The sequence below is a fragment of the Salvia miltiorrhiza genome, chromosome 7 (assembly GCF_028751815.1).
Source record: "Salvia miltiorrhiza cultivar Shanhuang (shh) chromosome 7, IMPLAD_Smil_shh, whole genome shotgun sequence".
Taxonomy (NCBI): domain Eukaryota; kingdom Viridiplantae; phylum Streptophyta; class Magnoliopsida; order Lamiales; family Lamiaceae; genus Salvia; species Salvia miltiorrhiza.
The window spans coordinates 51,690,525-51,711,419 of record NC_080393.1 but is presented as its reverse complement, the minus strand read 5'-3'; the positions used below and the strand labels follow the sequence as shown (position 1 = coordinate 51,711,419).

Here is a 20,895-nt window from a genome sequence, read left to right as displayed (position 1 = left end):
GCGGCGAGACTAGGGGCCAGGGAATTAGGGTTTTCCAAAGCAGAAACCCTAGGAACTTGGTGTGTGGCGGTAGCTGCAAAGAGTTTCGGAAAAAGGGCCGACGCCTGATCAGAGTCTGCCATGATTCGCTGGCTTAAGCAGGGGCCGGCCGAAGTAAAGGTGTGTGAGGCCGAGACGTTGGTAAACGTCGGCTGTGAAGGACGGCCTTGAGCGAAGTTACTCGACATTGGAGGAAAATCTGAGGCGTAGGAGGCTGAGGACGACATGACGGCGCCGGTCGGCAAAGCGAAGAAGGTTCGGAACCCTACACCGCGGGGGCGGCGGAGGCATCGTTAGAGAGAGGTGAGAGCATACGCATCGTTCGGAACCCTACACAACTAACTATTACTAAAACATGTGCGACTCCTCTTAGAAAGATGGAGGTGGTCTTAGGTACACCCGGGTGTACCGAATAACCGGGTTATACCTTCAGTTAAACTTTTACCCGCACCTTGATTTGAACCCATATCCTGACCTAATCCATATAAATAATATTATTTTGGATACATGTCAACCTGATTGTACGGTACACCCAAGTGTAACCAAAATTTTGTGAGAAAGATGTTTCAGAGACAGAGGGAGTAGAAAAGAGCATAAACTACTCTTTGAATATATATATGTATTTGTAAAACCCTGTCTTTTTAATTATGATTTTAAATTAGTAAATATAGTAATTTTTTTTTTTTTGCATATTTTAAATAATAACGAGAGATATAAAACATAATGATTTAATATCCAGTCATGAGTTAGTGACCCAATAATTAAATGTCAGTTAACTACGCAGTTAAAACTTTGTTTTACAGTTGATTGATTAAATCAATATTCTCAATTTTCCAAATTATGAATCGATTTCAGATCGTGTTTATTTTAATTACTAGCATTTGCACTCGTGCAACACACGAAAAATATTTTTATATTTTATTATATATAAAATTGATATTAATTTGATTATTATATAAAAATTCTAAATATAATTAAAAATACTATAATTTAAGATAAATATATTTTAGTTTAATATAAAAATAATAAATAATAATTCATATTAATAAAAATTAATATTGTAAAAAAAGAAAACAATAAGTTACTAAAAGATAATTGCAGAAAAATAGATTTATTCAAAAAAAAAAATATATAGGAGAGATAAGAGAGGAGAGAGAATTTTTTTAAGTTTTAATCTTTAAATAAATATAATTTTTATATTTTAAATCCAATATTTACATAACATACATCAAATTAAAGCTCTTGTCATGATCTTTAATTTGATATCCATATAAAATATTTTATAATTAGTTGAATTTCACAATTTAAAAAAAGAAATACTGTGACATGCATACCAAAATATTTTATAATAAGTTGAAAAGATTGAGATAGCAATAAATCTGTGACATCATAACTTTTCTCAATACTTACAATGATCTTACATTTTTCTCAACACTTACCATCAACATGTCACGACTACAGAGGTCATGCATCTTTTTCCTTATTTTCCTCGACCACCATGCCTAAGGCTAAGGGTATATATAGAGAGAGAATTGGGTCAAACTTCTTGGGCCTAAATAGAGAATAGGCTCTCAGGCGCCCCATTTTCTCCTCTCAACTAAGGTTATTGGTCTGTGTTGGGCCAGTCCAGGAATTCATTACTAGGATTAAAGTTGAACCTTTTATAAAATAACATTCGGACCATGATATTAATTTAGTTTATAATATTAGTTCATTCCACTCAAGAATTAATGTTGAACTACATCTATATTCGAATCAGGTCTAGTAAATTCAACTTAAATAGTCATTGTGATTAAAATACCATCATTTTCTTATTATCATATTGGAATAAATATCCACATGCAGGGTTTGATATTATAAATTTATGAGTTTATTGAGGGAATGTTGTCATCCTTAACGGATGCAATTTATCAATACAATTAACTAAGTATCCCGTGCGAAATATCATTGCCCAAGATATAGAGTATATTAAGTTTTCATAAAAATCTCTTACTCGATGGGCATAGGGCTCGTTCTGCGCGATCATGAGGGTGCCTTCATCCTCGGCAAATCTGTCAAAATGCCGGGATTGAGAAGTGTGGAGGAAGGTGAGCTCATTGGCATTAAGGAGGCCCTCTCTTGGCTCAAAGACCTGGGTTACACGCGTGGCTGGGTAGATTCGGATAGCAAACGGGCATGCGACGTCGTGAGCTCGGGAGAGAGAAACATCATGGAGTTAGGCGTTATTGCTGCCCTTAATTTTGCCGAGGCGACCTTCTGCTTCTTCCGGATATTCGTCTCCGCCATATTAGAAGAAATCAAAATACCATCGCTCATTGTTTAGCGAAGGTCGCGAGGGATATTACGACACAACATGTTTGGAATGAGCCCCCTAACTTTGTGGTGGGTCATTTCCATGTACCATGCTCTTGTGGTTAATAAGATATCTCCTCTTTTCCTCAAAAAAAAAAAAAAATCTCTTACTCTTAGTAAATCAAACAATGCACAAGTACTCGCATATACCTAGAAAAATTTATTAAGATTTAGACCAATAAGTTCTTGACTCCTTAGTTCTCTTTCAAGATCAAAGATAAGAGAACATGTCTCGCTGTAATCCTTTCATATGTTATTAACGTACTAATAAACAATAGCCAAGACAATCTATTTAGCTATTTATACTCCAACTTAAATCAGTAAATTGTTTGCAGTTACTTCAGCTGTGAAATCTATTTATGTCTCACGAGTAGGAATATCAATCGGTCCAACCCACCGAATTTCGTGTTATCAGGTTATTCGAGTGCAAACTAATAGGGTTAGAAATTTCAAACCCTAACCTTAAATGTTCGGGTTTCGGGCTAGTCCATCGGACTAGTCAGGCTCGAAAATTTATTTTAAAAAATAATTTATATTTCTTTTGAAAATATTATATTTGTAATGAACAAATACACGTATAAATAAGTAATATTTGAATGAGTGTATAGCTTAGTTGGTTGATTAATAAAACCATAAACTGCAGGTTGTAGGATCGATACCTGGAATTGGAATTGTAATTATTTTTAGTGCATTATATATATATATATATATATATATATATATAAAACTCTTATTAATTTTATAAAAAAAGTAATATTTGAACATCGTCTTACATATTAACTAAAATGCAACTCTTAGATATATATAAAGATGCAACATTTTTGTTAAATAATTATTACTCCCTCTGTCCCAGAAATAATGGCCTGTTTTCCTTTTTGGGTTGTCCCACATATAATGGTCTGTTTCTTTTTGGGCTATAATTAACACATAATTAAAACTTTTAATTAAGGCCAACAAAACCCTAATCATTTCCCACCTCCACCAAATCTGCTTCTCTCTCTCTCTCTCTACTCCATCGCCTCCGCGGAAGCAAACAATCAGGCGTCGTTCCCCTTCTCCTTGCTCTCCTCCTCTTCCTCTTCGTCGGCTCCCTTTTCGCGGCCATGGCCGACGACAGGGGCCTCTGGAGCACCAATCGCTGCCGCGGATCTGTCAGGAAGGTCGGGCGCGGCTCGGGCTGGACCAATATCGGACCGTCATTTATCCTTACTTTTCATATTTTCCCCACTTCCAATAGTAATTAAAACACATTTTTCATAATTTTCAATACACTTAACAATCTTTTCTCCACTCTCGATACACTCAACAACCTTTTCTTAAAACTAGTGTCACTCTCTCTTATGAATTATTTTCGTGGACGGAGGGAGTATATTTTATTGGATAACGATATTTATTTATAAGCCTTATCAAATAGATTTAGTGTAATATCTAATCAATTGATATATGCTTATAAATATATAATATTTTATTTATAAAATTACCCTTAAAATAAAATATACAATTGTGATATAATAATCAATTTATATTTTGTGCTCAAAAACACTTTTTTTATTAGTAAAGATTAATTTAAATCGTGTGTGTTGACCAAGCGGTCAAGTAGTTAATGTCTAAGGCCAAAAATCTTGGGTTTGAGTCCACCGTGGTGCGGCCTTTAAATTTCTTTATTCTATAAAAAAAAAGATTAATCTAAATCAACAATCATACACATAAGTGATACTCATTCAGACATTAAGGGATGTGCCTCTGATGATGACGTGGCCATGTTGTGATGATTGATTGTCCATGTGTACTCAACGTCTGAAAATATCATGTTCTTGGCTTCAGAGACCGCTTCTTCTTCTTCAGGCTCATCAATAACAGTTGAAGGCATTTGAGACATCCTTAAACTTTCCAATTTTGTTGTCACTTCTTTCATGGTTGGCCTCATTCTCCCCTTAACATTCAAGCATCTTCTTGCAAGTTTTGCGACTACTGTCACAACTTCTTTTGCACCTTGCTCAAAAACTTGGGTATCTAAAATGGCATCAAGATTGTTTTTTTCCATGGTTGCAAGAAAATGTGTGGCTAGATTTCTTTCCACTTCTGATCTTTCCCAAGAGATTGGTTGTTGTCCTGTTAGAAGTTCAAGAAGAACTACACCAAAACTATAGACATCGCTCTTTTCTGTATACTGACTCGTTTGGAAATACTCTGGATCTAAATATTCAAATGTCCCTTTCACTAGTGTGGTTAAGTGAGTCTGGTCAACTTCAACGAATTTGGAAATTCCAAAATCTGATACTTTGATAACATACTTTTCATCTAAGAGGATATTGGTGGATTTAATGTCTCTGTGATAGATAGGAACAGAAGCAGAGTGTAAGTAGGCGACTGCTCCGGCTATATCTGCAGCAATTTTCAGTCGCATGTTCCATGTAAGCGGAAATTCAATCTTAGGATCCCGAATGAGATCGAAGAGCGTTCCACATGGTAAGAACTCATACACAAGCTGAGGAGCTTCGGTCGCAAGACAACAACCTAACAATTTAACCACATTTTTATGATTGATCTGTGATAATATCACAACCTCATTGATAAACTGCTCCACTTGCTTCTCATCAACTTGCTTTACTTTCTTGATGGCCACGATCGTACCATCGGATAACATACCTTTGTAGACTATACCTTGCCCTCCTTGTCCACAAATGCGATTTTCGTTGAAATTATCAGTGGCTTTCTCCAACTCTTTTGCAGTGAAGAGTTTGGTTTTCCCAAATGTGCCTTCACTTGTTTGTTGTTGCAAGAGAAGGTGTTTGAACAAATCTTCTTTGTGCTTTTTATTCTTTCTCTTCCTTAATATCTTACACAACCAAACAAATAGTAAGAGAAGTAGAACAAGTCCCAGTGCAGAGCCCAAACCTGTGGAAAAATTACTCAGCTAATTAACAAAATTAAAATAATTAACAATTTATGCTTAGATTTTCAAATATTCGCTCTCTTTTTTGCTTCTGCTTATTTAATTTCTTCTCGTGTATCAAGAATCAATTATATCTATAGATGAATATTGACCAAGTAAAACATAAAATTAAATGTACTTCATATAGTGAGGACCCAAATTGATTAGACTTTGGGTTTGGAATAAATATATTACCTATTAAGACAATTTTGATCATGTTTGGAGATTGCAACCTCGTGCAACCACTTCCGCTCAATCTTCCATCACCGGTATACCCTCTTAGACACAAACATTCAAAAGAGCCGGCAATATTTTTGCAATAAGAATATGCATCACATGGATTATTTGCACATTCATCAATGTCTGATACAAATTATAAAGATTAAGTTTATTCATAAGATAACTCATGTAAAAAAAAAAAATCATGTAAAATTTTCACAAAAAAATACTAGAATTGGATATTGTACTCCCTCCGTCCCGCGAGTCTTGACACGTTTGGGTTCGGCACGGGAATTAAGGAGTTGTAGATTAGTGTTTTAAATGTGTAATTAATAAAGTATAAAATTGATAAAGTAGGAGAGAAAAGGTAATAAAAGTGATAAAGTAGGAGAGAGAATATAATAAAGGTGATAAAGTAGAAGAGAGAAGGTAATAATTATTACCCAAAAAGGAAACGTGTCAAGATTCGTGGGACGACCCAAAAAGGAAAACGTGTCAAGATTCGTGGGACGGAGGGAGTATATATGAATATAATTTTCTTTTACTACGTAAAAAAGGCTAGAATTAGATATATATATATATATATATATATATAGGGTTGGGTTCCGGTGGATCCCTATGCTTATAATAGATCCGTAGATCCAAATCTAGACCACACATTTATGACATGTGGCACATCAAGATGGTGACACGTGGCAAGACATTTGAAGGCAAAATCTGGAGAGGGGTAAAATTGGAATGTAATTTTCGAAATTAAAAAAAAAAAATAGATTTTCTCAAAATAGGTATATTTTAGATGCATAAAGTTTCATACGAGAATGCATGAACTTTCATATAAAAATGCATAAAGTTTCATATAAAAATGCATAAGATTTCACCCCACCCCAACCCCACCCCCCACACCCCTGAACCCCACCCCACCCCAGAACCCCACCCCCACCCACCCCCACCCCCCCACCCCCCCCACCCACCCCCCACCGCCCAAAAAAAAAATTTTTTTTTTATTTTTTTAAAAACTGATTTTCTGACCACTGACCCACCCCTACCCCCCCTACCAAAAAAAATTTTTTTTTTAATTTTTTTATTTTCTCAAAAACTGATTTTCTGACCACTGACCCCCCCACCCACCCCCCACCCCCCAAATTTTTTTTTTTTTTGAAAATCAGTTTTTAAAAAAATAATTTTTTTTTGGGGGGTGGGGGTGGGGGTGGGGGTGAGCCAGCAATCAGAAAATCAGTTTTTGAAAAAAAAAAAAAATTTGGGGGTGGGGGGGTGGGTGGGGTGGGGGTGGGGCAGGGGTGGGGTGGCGAAACTACCAGATTTATTAAAATGAAATACATTTTTTGTATAATTTAATGCATTTTTATGTGAAAACTTTATGCATTTTGTTTGATTTTATATGCATGTGAAACATGCCTATTTTTGGGGGGTGATAATGGGGAGGGTTGGGGGGGTGGTGTGGGCTGGATTGGGGGGTGGTATGGGGTGGGGTGGTGAAAATACCAAAACTCGAAAAATTAAATGCATTTTTCTGTTCAAAGTTATGCATTTCATGTGAAAACTTTATGCATCTTTGTGTGAAACTCTATGCATCTAAAATATATCTATTTTGAGAAAATCTAAAAAAATATATATTTTTTTAATTATTAAATCCGAAAATTACATTCCAATTTTACCCCTCCAGATTTTGCCTTGGAATCCTTGCCACGTGTCACCATCTTGATGCGCCACATGTCATAAATGTGTGGTCAAGATTTGGATCTAGGGATCTATTATAAGCATTGGGATCTATATGATCCCATTCCTATATATATATATATATATATATATAAATTTAGAACCATTTTCAGCCCTTAGATCATCAAGATCTACGGTTGATTCATCACCTTGTTGGATATATTCATGGTCATGAGTTCGAATCCCAAAGGTAGCAAAAAATTATTTTTTCGATATTCATACCTTTATACAGTTTATTCATGCGTGTTATACATAAAATTCATGCATTTTTGCTGGTTCGTAATTCTTAAAATAAGGGTGGTTTATTGAATAACCGCCCCCTATATATATATATATATATATATATATATATATATATATATATATATATATATATATTGTCTATTCTCTTTTTTTATATTGGCCATCAGACTCTAAAAAATCAAGTTATTGGCCAACGAATTTTTGGACTCATACCAAATTTCAAAAAATTAAAAATTTATGTATTTTTTGGCAAAAAAAAATAAATCTAGTTAAAAATCAAAATTTGAGTGTTGTCCGTGTATCTATAGGCAATTAACCACAAAAAATATTAGAACACTAACCTTGGCAGCCTGGATGGAGATAAGCATTTCCTTGGTATCCTTTGGAGCAGTTGCAGAGGTAGCCTCCAAGCGTAGCATCATAATCAACACAATCAGTGTTTGCCTGACACATATAATCAGTCGGATTTAATTGCGCTTCTTTGCAATTCAACGCACCAATCCTCCAATCCAATGCTGTGCTCGGGTATTTTGTTCTCGAGAACAGAACATCAGGTATGATCCCCGTTGAGTTATTCATCAAGGGAAATGAAGAAGTGTATATAGTATTTTTTTCAATGTATTCAACGAAGGCGTAGCTGCAAGAAAAATTTGTACGTGGCCATCGTCCACTTAGGTCGGTTAAATTTGCTTCAAGGTAATTCGTGCCTGCAAATCCACTTAATTAGCTTGGCTTTCTTTTATATAACTTCAATATTTCCCAAGTTATTTCCTTTTTACTAAATGTCTGTTTTGAGAGTAAAAGTATTAAAGAATGCGTATTGAATAGTATTGTACTAAATTAAATTTCCAGGGTGCGTCGAGATTTAAACATACACAACTTTAGGATTTTTAGAGGGTAGTTTTGTTTAACAAAAAGTTAATAATTTCCACAAGAATAAAATTATATTAATTCTAAGCAATTTAATAGTAAACAGACAAATTTTCCTTTTTAATTATTTTTCTATCATCAATTTTCAGAGTTTATATATAACTAGCATTTGCATCCCGTGTAATGCACGGAAAATATTTATATATATATATATATATATATTAATATAAAATCGATACCAACTAGATTATCATATGCATAAATATAATAAAAAAATTATTTTAACTAAATATATCTAAACTGAATATTGAAAAAAAAAATCGCAACATTAAAAACAAATATTATGAAAAGGCAAAACTAATAATTTTTAAAAAATAACAACATTAAAAATAGATATTATGAAAAGGCAAAAATAATAAGTTAAAAAAATAAAAAAATAGAGTTATTAAGAAAAAGATGAGAGAGGAGAGAGGAGAGAGAATTTTTAATAATTTTAATCTTTAAATAAAAATAACTTTTATATTTTAAATTAAATATTTATATAAAATATATCAAATTAAAGCTATTATCGTGATCTTTAATTTGATAAGCAAATATTTTATAATTAGTCAAATTTTAAAGTTTTAGAAAGAAAAAAAAAAGAAGATAAAGAAAAATGAAATAAAAAGAAAAAATATAATTTACAAATAAACCTTCGATTATAAAATTGCTACTCAATTTTGAAATTGATTTCAAATTGGGAGCTGCCTTTTTAATATAACATAGATATTGCAAACAATAATTTTTTTTGAGAGAAACGAGACGATATATTATTGAACACAGGTACATGGTAAATGAAGATGACCCTCCACAGACACCGGGGGTTCACTCCAAACATGATGTGTAGAAATGTCTCTCGCCGCCTTGGCTAAACAATGAGCAATAACATTACGCTCACGTCTAATATAATGAATTTTAAAGCCCGGGAGAGTTGAAAGCTCATCCCGACAGAAACTAGCAATAGCACCTAACTCCGAGATGTTTCTCTCGTTTGACCAAATCGCGTTGCACGCACGTTGGCTATCACTCTCCACCCAACCATTCTCAAAGTCAAGCTCCTTGATCCAAGAGAGGGCTTCCTTGATGCCCATCAACTCACATTCCTCAACATTACGCTGCCCCATAATGTTAAGAGTTTTCCCTGCAATAAAATCTCCCTCGTGGCTTCTAATGACCATGCCAATCCCCATGGAGTGAGAGCTAGTGAAAAAAGCTGCATCAACCCCGCAAATAACCATACCAAGCGTAGTGGGGTGCCAACCCAAGCACGTAGGAGCAGCCCGCTGATTAGGCCCATGCTGCGTCTGGGGCGCCCGTTCCAACAACCAATCAGCTCGACAATCTGCAACAAGAAAAACCGAACGGGACGGAATAGGGTATATGCCTTTCCAAACAACTGTATTCCTATCGCGCCATATTTGCCAGAGCAACATGCAAATAGACGCTTTCAGCTCCTCATTCTTGTCATCCACAATCGAAAACAGCGCTTGCTGAAAAGAATCACACCTGTTAACAATGGTGTCAATGGCGGCGAAGAACTCACTAATACGCCAGCATTCCTCAGCAAAAGGGCAGTGGAAAAAACAATGCCAAAGATTCTCATAACCCTCTCGGCAGATGGCGCATTCACCGCCAACCGCAATCCCACGAGATAAAAGATTTTGCTTCGTCGGGAGGTTATTCTTCGCCGCGCGCCAGAGGAAATGACGGACCTTCGGCAGAACATTGATCTTCCAAAGATTGCTCCATTTCCCATCTTCGCGGTAGGTCTCATCGAGCGTAAGGGAGCTCGCCAACTTATAGGCCGACTTCACCGTATATCTCCCATTGTCAGAAGAATGCCAAATGAGTTTGTCGAGAGCCACGTTAGGAAGCAAAGGAATGCTGACAATCTCTCTGAAAACAGCGTCACTAGCAATAGCGTGGATAATATTAGTATCCCAACTTCGAACTCCCGGCAACATGAGCTCCTTCACGGTTAGATCATTCATTAAAATAGGTGATGCAGTTCAGAGCAGAGCACAGGATGCAGAGCAGAGCCGAGTTTCAGAGGCTGCACAGAGTGAAGATTCGGTACACGTGCCCATTGGTCCGGTGACGAGGGCTAGAGCCAAGACGTTCAAGGCTAATTTAATGGCGTTGGTGGAAGAAATCTGGAGGCAAGAGCTGAAAAGACCAATTGGAGAAGGAACGATAGATCAGAGCTCAAAGATAGTAAACCTTATAGCTTACAGAGAAGAGCCGCACAGCAGAGCCGATCCGCTAGAGCAGACTCGATTCCTCTGCGCTTTGTTAGAGCAGCGGAATCGTTTCGCCCGAGAAGACGCGATTCCTCTGGCTTTGCCAGAGCAGCGGAATCGTTTCGCCCGAGAAGATGCGATTCTTCTGGCTTTGCCTGAGCAGCGGAATCGTTCCGCCCGAGAAGACGCGATTCCCCTGGTTTCGCCAGAGCAGCGGAATCGTTCCACCCGAAAAGGATCGACTGTGCAGAGGATTCACGTCGAGTCTGCCCGAGCAGAGAATTCACGTCGAGTCTGCCCGAGTAGAGAAATCAAGTGGAGTCTGCCCGAGCAGAGAAATCAAGTGGAGCCTGCCCGAGCAGAGAATTCAAGTGGAGTCTGCCCGCGCAGATTCAACCCGCCAGAGAAGACTTGATTCCTCTGCGTTTTTCAGAGGATTTCTCGCTAAGGTTTCTTTTGACTTGCCGAACAAGTTCCGTTATTTCTTTATTTCTGTTTATTTCCTTTTTATGTAGGGTTTCCTGTTCCCTATAAATAGGGATGTTATGTGTTGGACAAGGTAGACAATTTTGATAATATAACAGTGAGTTTAATTCTCTCTCAAGTTTCGAATTCTTCTTGATAAACAAGGATTCAACCTATCGACGAATCGACGAGTTCTTCATCCCTCGCCGTGTGTCATTCAGCGTCTCCGAGTTACTGCGTCAAATGCACGTTGGGGTCTAGGGATTCGTTCGCCTAGATCATTTCGTGGTTTAGATTCAGGGGTTTTGAGGCATTCCATCCTTTATCTGTATTTTCAATTTTATCCGTTCATTTTCAGTCTTCCGCTTACAAATCAAATAGGTCGGAGATTTCCGTATCTTTTACGTTAATGCTTGAGTTTTCCGGTAAAATTCCATAATTTTCGGCGAAGATCATATCAATAGGAGAGTCCGAGAAAAGCCAGAAATTCTCAGTACTACGAAGCCAAGGATCATGATAAACCTGAACTCGACTACCATCACCAATCTGCCATCTTACCCCACGCCTAACCAAGTCTTGCGCCGATAGGATACTGCGCCAGGTAAAGCTCGGGTTGTGCCCAACAGTGGCACGCAGAAAATCACAAGTAGGGAAGTATTTAGCCTTTAAAACTTTGCACACAAGAGCTTCCGGCTCATCAATAAGTCTCCATCCCATCTTTCCGAGCATTGCTAAATTGAGAAGATGTAAGCTCCTGAAACCAAGGCCACCGAGTTTCTTATCGACACAAAGCCTCTCCCATTTCGTCCAATTAATGCCTTTCCCATTTCCGCTCTTATTTCCCCACCAAAAGGTGTTCATCATGCGCTCCATCTCATCGGTAAGGGTAGTGGGGAGTGCAAAGATCGCCATACAAAAAGATGGAATCGCTTGGGCCACCCCCTTGATAAGGACTTCTTTTCCCGCTTTTGATAATTTCTTTCCATTCCAGCCGTTGATCCTATTCCACAGTCTCTCCCTTAGGTAAGCAAAGCTCTCTCGTTTCTTCCGGTCGATAAGAGAAGGGAGTCCCAAATAGCGACCTGTATTGAGAGGTGACAAGACCCCCAGTATAGAAGAAATGGCTGCACGATCAGCCACCGAAACATTTCCACTAAAGAAGATCCCTGACTTTTGGTAGTTGATTGCTTGCCCCGAAGCAGATTCGTAAACCCCTAAAACACTTTTCAGAGTAGCACATTCATTAGTTGAGGCCCGATAAAAGAAGATGAAGTCGTCGGCGAACATTAGGTGGGAGATAGGAGGGCCCCCGCGACTAATTTGGAGGCCGTGTACCGTACCCCGTGCTGTCTCGTGTCTCACCATAGCCGAAAGGCCTTCTGCACACAAAATAAAGAGATAAGGGGAAAGCGGATCTCCCTGGCGCAGCCCTCTATGTGGATTAATCGGACCAACAGCCACTCAATTAATAAGCACATCGTAGGTAACGGAACGAACGCAGAGATTTATCCAAGCGCGCCATTTGTCATAGAACCCAAGACGGCGCAGCACCACGTCCAAATATTTCCAGTCAACCCCGTCGTACGCTTTACTGATGTCGATTTTGAGAGCAAGAGATCCATGTTTCCCTTTGGTTTTCTTCTTCATTGAGTGGATCGCTTCAAAAGCGATGAGAATGTTATCTTGTATAAGCCTTCCCTCCACAAAAGCCGACTGAGCGCGGTCCATAAGATGAGGAAGCACTCCTTTTAGTCTATTACACAGGACCTTAGAGAGGATTTTGTACATAACATTGCATAAGGCAATGGGACGAAGATCTTTCATAGTTGTCGGGGACTCCACCTTAGGAATGAGAGAGATATGTGTATGATTCAAGTTTGCTGGAAAAGACTCATTTTCCAACCAAGTACAACAACTGAAAAAGACATCATTTCCCACCACATTCCAGAACTTCTGATAGAATTTAGGATTAAATCCATCGGGGCCAGGAGATTTGTCTGGATGCATTTGAGAGACAGCAATAGTAAATTCTTCCAAACAGAGAGGTTGTGTAAGTTCGGTATTCATATTGTTGTCTATACAGGGATGAAGGCGGTCCAGGGCCTGGTGATAGTTGCTGGTGTCCGAGGGCTCATCAAAGAGCTTCTCAAAATATGATATGGCCACATGGTGGATATCTTGATCGCTAGACGTCCACCTCCCATCGTCACCTTGGAGTCGGACAATTTTATTAGTTTTCCTCCGAGCGAAAGCCATGGCATGGAAGAATTTCGTGTTCCGATTGCCGTCCTTTAGCCAAAATTGTTTAGCTCTTTGTTTCCAATGAGCTTCCTCCCTCAATAAAATGACTCCAAGATCTTTCTTAGCTTGTTGCAGATTTCGAACATAACGAGCATCATTTCGTCCCTGCAAAATAGAGATTGTCCTCTGTAGATCACTCTTAGAACGTCTCTCAAAATTCCTAAGGTGAGCAGCCCACACAGTGATGGAATCAGAGACTGCCATGAGCCGCTCCATGATGTGAATGCCATGCAAGTTCGTCTAGCAGTCACGGACGACGTTTGGTAAGTCCGGCTCAACACACCACTTGTTTTCAAATTTGAACCGTCGAGAAGAGCGAACAAAAACCTCACCCTGACATTTGAGAAGAAGAGGCGCATGATCAGATATGGGCGCCGTGAGTGCAGTTAGAGTAGCAGCAGGAAAGAGGGTTCTCCAGTAGACAGTGGTCATTCCTCTATCAAGTCTCTCCTCCACCGAACTAACTGTCCCCAAGCCACGAGACCAAGTGTATTGACTGCCATTTAGCGGAAGGTCAGACAATCCACAATCCAAAACCACGGTACGGAAGCCTGAGAAGAGCCAATTGGGATGCTCGACCCTTCCACGCTTTTCTCCTGGATCCAAAAGGTCATTAAAATCACCAATAACAAGCCAAGGAAGAGAATTAATACCAGCCAAACGCCGCAGAAGATTCCAGGAGTCCCTGTGACGATTTCTTTATGGGAAACCGTAGTAACCAGTAAGCCTCCAATCGCCATTGACATCCATAATGTGGAGGTCGATATGATTTTGAGAAAAACCAATGAGTTTGCAAGTCGAGGAAGAATTCCAGAGCATACAAAGCCCGCCACTCCTCCCCAAACTATCCACAGTAAAACAACCCTCGAAGTTAAGACGAGAGTGGACTTCTTCCATGCGAGCCTTGTGAGAAATGGTTTCACACAAGAAGACAAAATTGGGCCTGTGAACTCGGATGAGTTCATGCAGCGTGGGAACTGCAAGGGGTTGGCCCAGCCTCCTGCAGTTCCAGCTCAAAGCTATCATTGGGCCCGGCTGGCCCTGAAATCGGAGCCCGCCGATAGAAAAGTAGTAACAATCGCGCCATCCTCGATAGTATCAGAAAGAAAAACATCGGTTGTGAAAGTTAGCTATGGAACAAGAGTAGGAGAGCCCCTGATCCGCTTTCTTTCATCAATGTGAACATGAGTAGGATTATCAATTTGCATTAATTATCTTGAGTGGAAATGGTTGCTGATATCTTGTAAAATAACCCCCTGCTGATTTGGTGGGGTTGCTCTCCGAGAAATCTGCTCATTTGTTACATGAATAATGATACTCCTATTTTCTTGGGATTTTCCTTTTGGATCTTGTAACGGCTCACCAGAAACCCTAGCAGCTGCCGCCTCCTTGCTAGGGTTTTCGCTCGTCTCCTCCACCCACAACCACTTGCCGCCGGCAAGACTGGGAAGCCTGCGATCGACAGCCTTGAGCCCAACACCCCATTCGCGAGCCATGTCCTTCGTTTTGGGATCGAACATAAGATCGCAAAAACTCTCCGAATGCCCTAGTCTTCCACAAAGGAAGCAAAAGACATTGAGGCGTTCGTACTTGAAGTTAACAATGAACGTGGACCCATCTTTATTTTTAATCTTCTTAAATCTCTTCAGAGGCTCCGAAACACGAACACCAACCTTGACTCGCATATATTGGCGCCATACGCCTGAAGAATTCGAACTATCGTATTCCAGAAACTTTCCGATAAAGTTTCCTAGCAATCTGCCCACGCCCTCCGTTAGATAGCCCGCTGGGAGGTCATGGATTTGAATCCAAAAGGGCAGCGTATCAAGCGGGACACTCAAAGGGAATTCACCACGTTGTAATCTATGGAGAATGAGAGGAAAATTGCCAAAAGCCCACGGACCTCCTTCGTAAACCCTAAGGAGATCGATTTTATGGAAAAATTGAAAGATAAATCTTCCACTTCCGATATCCTTCATAAAGACCCCCTCGCAAGACCGCTACGCATGAGATTGAAGTTGATAGTTTGGTCTGTGAGAAACTTTCCGACGAGGCAAAGATCCACAGCAACTGACGAATCTCCCGCAATATCGTCATCAAGTAGAAGTTCATCGTCTTCTTCTGATAACCTCATTCCGGCCATATGATCTTCCATGAGAGAGCAGGACAAAAAAAACGAGGAAGAAAAAACAAAGGTCTCAACAAAGGAGAAAAACTAGGCTCTCAACGAGGAGAGAAAAAGATTTGTAATCCTAGTTAAGGAGACTACTATTATAGTGATGTTGTTGTGATTGCCCTATGATGTTTTCTATATTTGCGATCACCATATGATGTCTTCTATGTTGAGGGTTATGTCATGCTGTCATGTTTCAATTTTTTGCAAACAATAATTTAAAAAACCGCAAACCCTTATCTTCTTCTTCTTCTTCTTCTTCGATTCCTAATTTTTTTATTTGAATTTCTTCTTTATCTCTATCTTGTTATTCTTCTTTTTATTTCCGTTATCTGCATTTTTGTTGGAAACAAAATATGAAATATGAAGTGATTATTACCTCTTGGAATTGGTACCCTACAACAAGCTTCACCTCCCAAAGATGTTGTTCCATAATCGCACTGTGCGTTATCGTATTCGTAAATCCATGAGTCGGAGCAAATGGCTGCGCAGGCGGTGCGAATAGAAGCTAGATTTGTTTGTCCAATAACCGCCACAGCTGTATCATCGCAGCCAACGGCAGTGATCCAGTTCTCTTCTGATAATCTATATTGACTTCTCATCAAGTCAAGTGTCAATCTTCGCTCCTCTGCCTTGGTTATTCCATTTTCATTGTTGTAGCAAGTTGAAGCTAGGTTGAGATAGTTGACCAAAACTTTTGTTGAATTCAGCTCAACGATTTCAGTGTTGAAAATGGCGAGGTAGGCTTTTGGGGGGTTGGTGCTGGTGTTGCAGAGAATTTCAAAAGATGGCTCCAAGCAACAATTTGGCCCCACTCCAAATGGATATGGAATCGACACTTGCCCACATTGATCTAAGCATCCAGATTTGGCAATTGAACTTCTGGAAAATGAAATTGCTGGCAAAGAAGCAAAGGAGTTAATGCAAATTTATTTATGTAACAAATTTACATAAATCCACCATGCATGTATTGTAAAAAGAATAGTGGGATGTTATTAGAGATAGTAGTGAGATGTTATATTTCTTTAATTGAGATTAGATATATATGAAAGGTCTTTCTTGGAGCCTATAAATACTACATGGATCAAAGAGGGTGATAAACAACAATTCCACAAGTTTTATAGAGTCTATAAGTTTCCTACGTATTTTATTTTGTTTGTTTTATCTTTTTCATTACTGAATACCGTCAAACTCGAACAAGATTTAGAGGGTGTTTTCTCATTCAAAGTGTTTGGCAAAATAAGCTCCTAAAGAGCATATAAGGTGTAAAAATAAGCTCTAAGCCTCTAAGAGCATATAAGTTGCTCAAAAAATAAGTTCATCTACCTTAACTTATTTTCTCATTATCTTATAAGCAACACTCATTTTACAAAAATAATTCAACTATATATTATTTTTTATTTTCATCATATATCATTCTAATTTCATTTTTCTTCGATTTTCTTTCTCTAACAAATTTTTTCTCTCATTGGCTAAAAATTCTCTTTTTAGCTTTAATTATAAGCTCAATTACTCAAAACACTTTGACATCTTATAAGCTATTAGGAAACTACATCTTATAAGCTCTTGAAACATCTTATAAGCTCTTTAAAATAAGCTTAGCCAAACACCCTCTTATTTAGTTAATGAATTTCACTAAACAAGATTTGAACAAATTTTTATATAGTCAAGATCTAAATACTTTAATCTGTTTCCACCTCCGTGGACGCATTACATATATGTTATTAAGATGTTTTTCGAAACACAGTACTCCCTCCGTCCCGACTATCTTGAGATATTTTTCTTGGGCACATGAATTAAGAAAGTAATGTTTTTTGTGTAGGTGAAAAGGTAAAAAGGTGAATGAAAGGTAAAACTTTTGTCAAATAAAAAAATGTCTCAAGATAGATGGGACGCCTAAAAAAAGTAGTGTCTCAAGATAAGAAATAAACACAAGTGGGGAGAAAAAGAAACTAACTTTGGCATCCTCCCTGTAGGTAAGGATTGCCCTCGTAGCCTTGCACGCAGTTACACATGTATCCTCTATTGGAGTCATCATCAACACAAACACTCTTGTCATCTCCGCACGCGTAAGTTGCGGAATTCCTAGCTCGGCTGCAGTTCTCAGTCCCAACGATCCAGTCCAGCCGCACCACCGGTCGTCTTGTTGCTGATGCCCAATTATCATTTACCAATGCCGTTGAGTTATGGAGGTAGTACAACGGATACGAAAATATGGTGGTTTCATCCAGCTCCTGCATAAAGGCGTAGCTGCATGGGAAAAGCTTCTCACGTTGTGATTTCCCGCTCAAGTCAATTAATTGTGCTTCCATCACACTCGTGCCTGCATCAAATTTTAGGAAACTAGCTAGTAAATTAAGTTTATATTTGGTTAAAGTATATAAAAATTTCTACCATGCCAATTACCTTTATCGAGTCTTTCCTGGCAACAACCATGAAATGGGCAATTCCCGACGCCACCTGTACCATTCTTGTTGGCACAAAACGCTGAGCAGCCGCCGGAGACGGAACTTCCGTTGGATCGCAACACCATATCATCACAGCCGATGGCGGTGAGCACGTTTCCAAACGACAACGTATAGGGGGTTCCCGACAAGTTCAAACTCAAACTATGCCCATCATTTGCTGACAAATCATAGCAAGCTGAAATCATGTAGGGGTTTATGAGGCGAATGTAAGTTTGATTGATTTCAATCACTTGTTTATTGATGAAAGAGAGGTAAGCTTTTGGAGGGTCAGTGGAAGTATTGCAGTCGATGTTAAAATACGGGTTGAGGGAGCAATTTGACCCGACTCCGAATGGATATGGAATGGGTAAATTCCCGCAGGTATTCAGGCATCCGGGCTTGGCAAATTGAGCGGCGGAGAATAGTGGTGAGAAAAGTAGGAAGATAGAGATTAGTTGCAGAGGCCGCATAATGAATGGGTTTAGTTGAATGCGTGCATGTTTTGTTTAAACGACTTGTGACTTTCTATAACTATATAAATATAAGATTCTTTGGGGAGGACTTTGACTATTAAATATATTAAATAAATAGATCTTCCTTCTATATATTACTCCCTACTTCCCAACTTTTAGTATCCAACTTTTCTTTTCTGATTTAGTATCTATTTCTATTTTTAGTAAAAGTAGATGAGACCCTTGCTCAACTTTAATTATTTTAACACTCGTATAAAACTAGAACCCTTATTCCACTCACAACACACCTAATAACTTTATTAAAATTTGTGTCACTCTCAAATGGATACTAAAAGCGAGATGGAGGAAATAAATATTTACTAATTTTTTGAATTATATCAATTATGAGAAATCAATATCTTGAAATTTCCTTTTGAAGCATTCAAAAGAAGTGGCGAAATTTCGTCGAAGGGGACTAGTGGGGGTGCTGCTATTATGCATGTCAAACTTAAGTTTTCAAAGGTGCGTAGCTCTTCAATCGCTTTTTTGGACTAATATATTTTTCACATTTAGAAGATACAAACACGTACTCCCTTCGTCTCATAAAAACATGAATAATTGGAAGTGACATGAGTCTTAAGAAATATTAGTTGAGAGTTATTGTTAGTGAAAAATGAATTCCACTTTATAAACTGTTATGAGAGTATTGAGTTAATTGAGAAAACGTAGTGGTAGATTATAATGATTTTTTTGTGAATAAGCATGAAATGGGGGATAAAATATAAAGGATTAGTAAATGAAAATGTTTATGTTATTGTGAGACGCCTCAATATAATGTTCATGTTTTCGTGAGACGGAGAAAGTATATTACAACTTTCCTCAAAAAAAAAAGAAGATATACTCCCTCCGTCCCCATAAATATGCATAGTTCACCGTGGAAGCTCTATCCTACGTGGCGTCATAGAATCATTCTATTCTAATTTTCCTCAATTCTCATTCATTCTTATTTTCTCTAAATTTTTAATCAACAAATTTCTATATATCTAATTTCGAACCTATTCCAACTCCACGCGTGATATTGTTACGCTAAATTAGGGGAGTTACCAAAAATATATAAGACTTAAAAGACTTTATTATCCTTATTAAAAAGAACGAACATGTAAAATTGCTTCTAATATGATCCGTTGGATTAAGCTAATCTAAAGGTTAAAAATCTTTCTCATTTCTCACAACATATGAGTTTCTCTAAAGAACTTTTCCATATATATATATATATATATATATATATATATAAGTAAAATAATTCTAATTTTTATCAATTCTCATTCATTCTTATTTTTTCTAAATTTTTAATCATCAAATCTATATCTAATTTCTTATGCATTAATTATATCCCAATCATATATATCTAATTTCCACGTTTGAGCTCCAAGGAAAGACTAAATGGAATCAGCACATTTCTTATTTTATTTACTTCAACCTATCATCTTTATCTTTTTCTCTTGATTTTAATTATTAACATGTATTTGATCAACATCACAATTATTAACAAATTATAGATAAACTCAAATTCTTAGATAAATCCTATCAAAGGTAGAATTCTTTGTCAAATTAACTATCTTATATTTCATCTATAAAAAGGTGTATAATTATTTTTAGGGGTTATTGCCAGAAAATACATATACTTTGTCAATTTTCTGGTTTATATCATGACTTTATAATTTGGCCAGAAAATACATCAATTTTCAATTTAATTGCAATTATAACATGACTTTATAGTCTGGCCAGAAAATACACCAAGTTTCAATTTATTCTCAATTATAACATGACCTTATTTAGATTAATTTTCATCATAGATGTATTAATATTTATTGTATTTATATTAAATTGTTATGTACAAAATATTTATAATTGATTGATTAATTTTTATAAAAATTAAGTTAGATGATTAATTATTTCATAATATATATATATGTATATATATATGTATGTATTTTTAAGCCATCAATATAATATCTTGTTTATATATATATATATATATATATATATATATATATATAGGGAGAGGTTCAAGAAAGAACCATAAATAAAAGAAGACCGGAGAACCATTTTCAGCCATTCGATCATCAAGATCTACGGTGGATGCATCATCTTGTTGGATGAATGCAGATCCTGGGTTCGAATCCTGAAGGGAGCATTTTTTTTTAATTTTTTTAGTGCATTAATTTTAACAGCGAATGCATTAATTTTTACGGTGGATGCATTAGATTTGATGGTTCTCCCGTTCTCACAAATAATGTAGTTCTCTCTAGAACCACACCCTATATATATATATATATATATATATATATATATATATATATATATATATATATATCTACAT

General features: G+C 37.4%; 1 protein-coding gene across 1 annotated transcript; it reads right to left on the bottom strand.

Annotated features, from left to right (window-relative positions):
- Positions 1-4,017: 4,017 nt before the first annotated feature.
- LOC130994723 (wall-associated receptor kinase 4-like) lies at positions 4,018-18,562 on the bottom strand. The gene is made up of 6 exons (XM_057919790.1): positions 18,020-18,562; positions 17,571-17,936; positions 15,993-16,511; positions 7,867-8,232; positions 5,522-5,689; positions 4,018-5,289 (listed from the first exon to the last, which is right to left on the bottom strand). Exons 1-6 carry the CDS (start codon positions 18,528-18,530, stop codon positions 4,109-4,111), a joined length of 3,111 nt encoding a protein of 1,036 aa, XP_057775773.1. The 5' UTR covers positions 18,531-18,562; the 3' UTR covers positions 4,018-4,108.
- Positions 18,563-20,895: the final 2,333 nt, after the last annotated feature.

Coding starts and splice junctions, on each gene's coding strand:
- LOC130994723 (XM_057919790.1), bottom strand. CDS start 18,530: ATGCGGCCTCTGCAACTAATCTCTATCTTCCTACTTTTCTCACCACTA. Junction 17,937..18,019: donor CCAGGAAAGACTCGATAAAG/GTAATTGGCATG, acceptor AATTTGATGCAG/GCACGAGTGTGATGGAAGCA. Junction 16,512..17,570: donor CCTACAGGGAGGATGCCAAA/GTTAGTTTCTTT, acceptor CTTCTTTGCCAG/CAATTTCATTTTCCAGAAGT.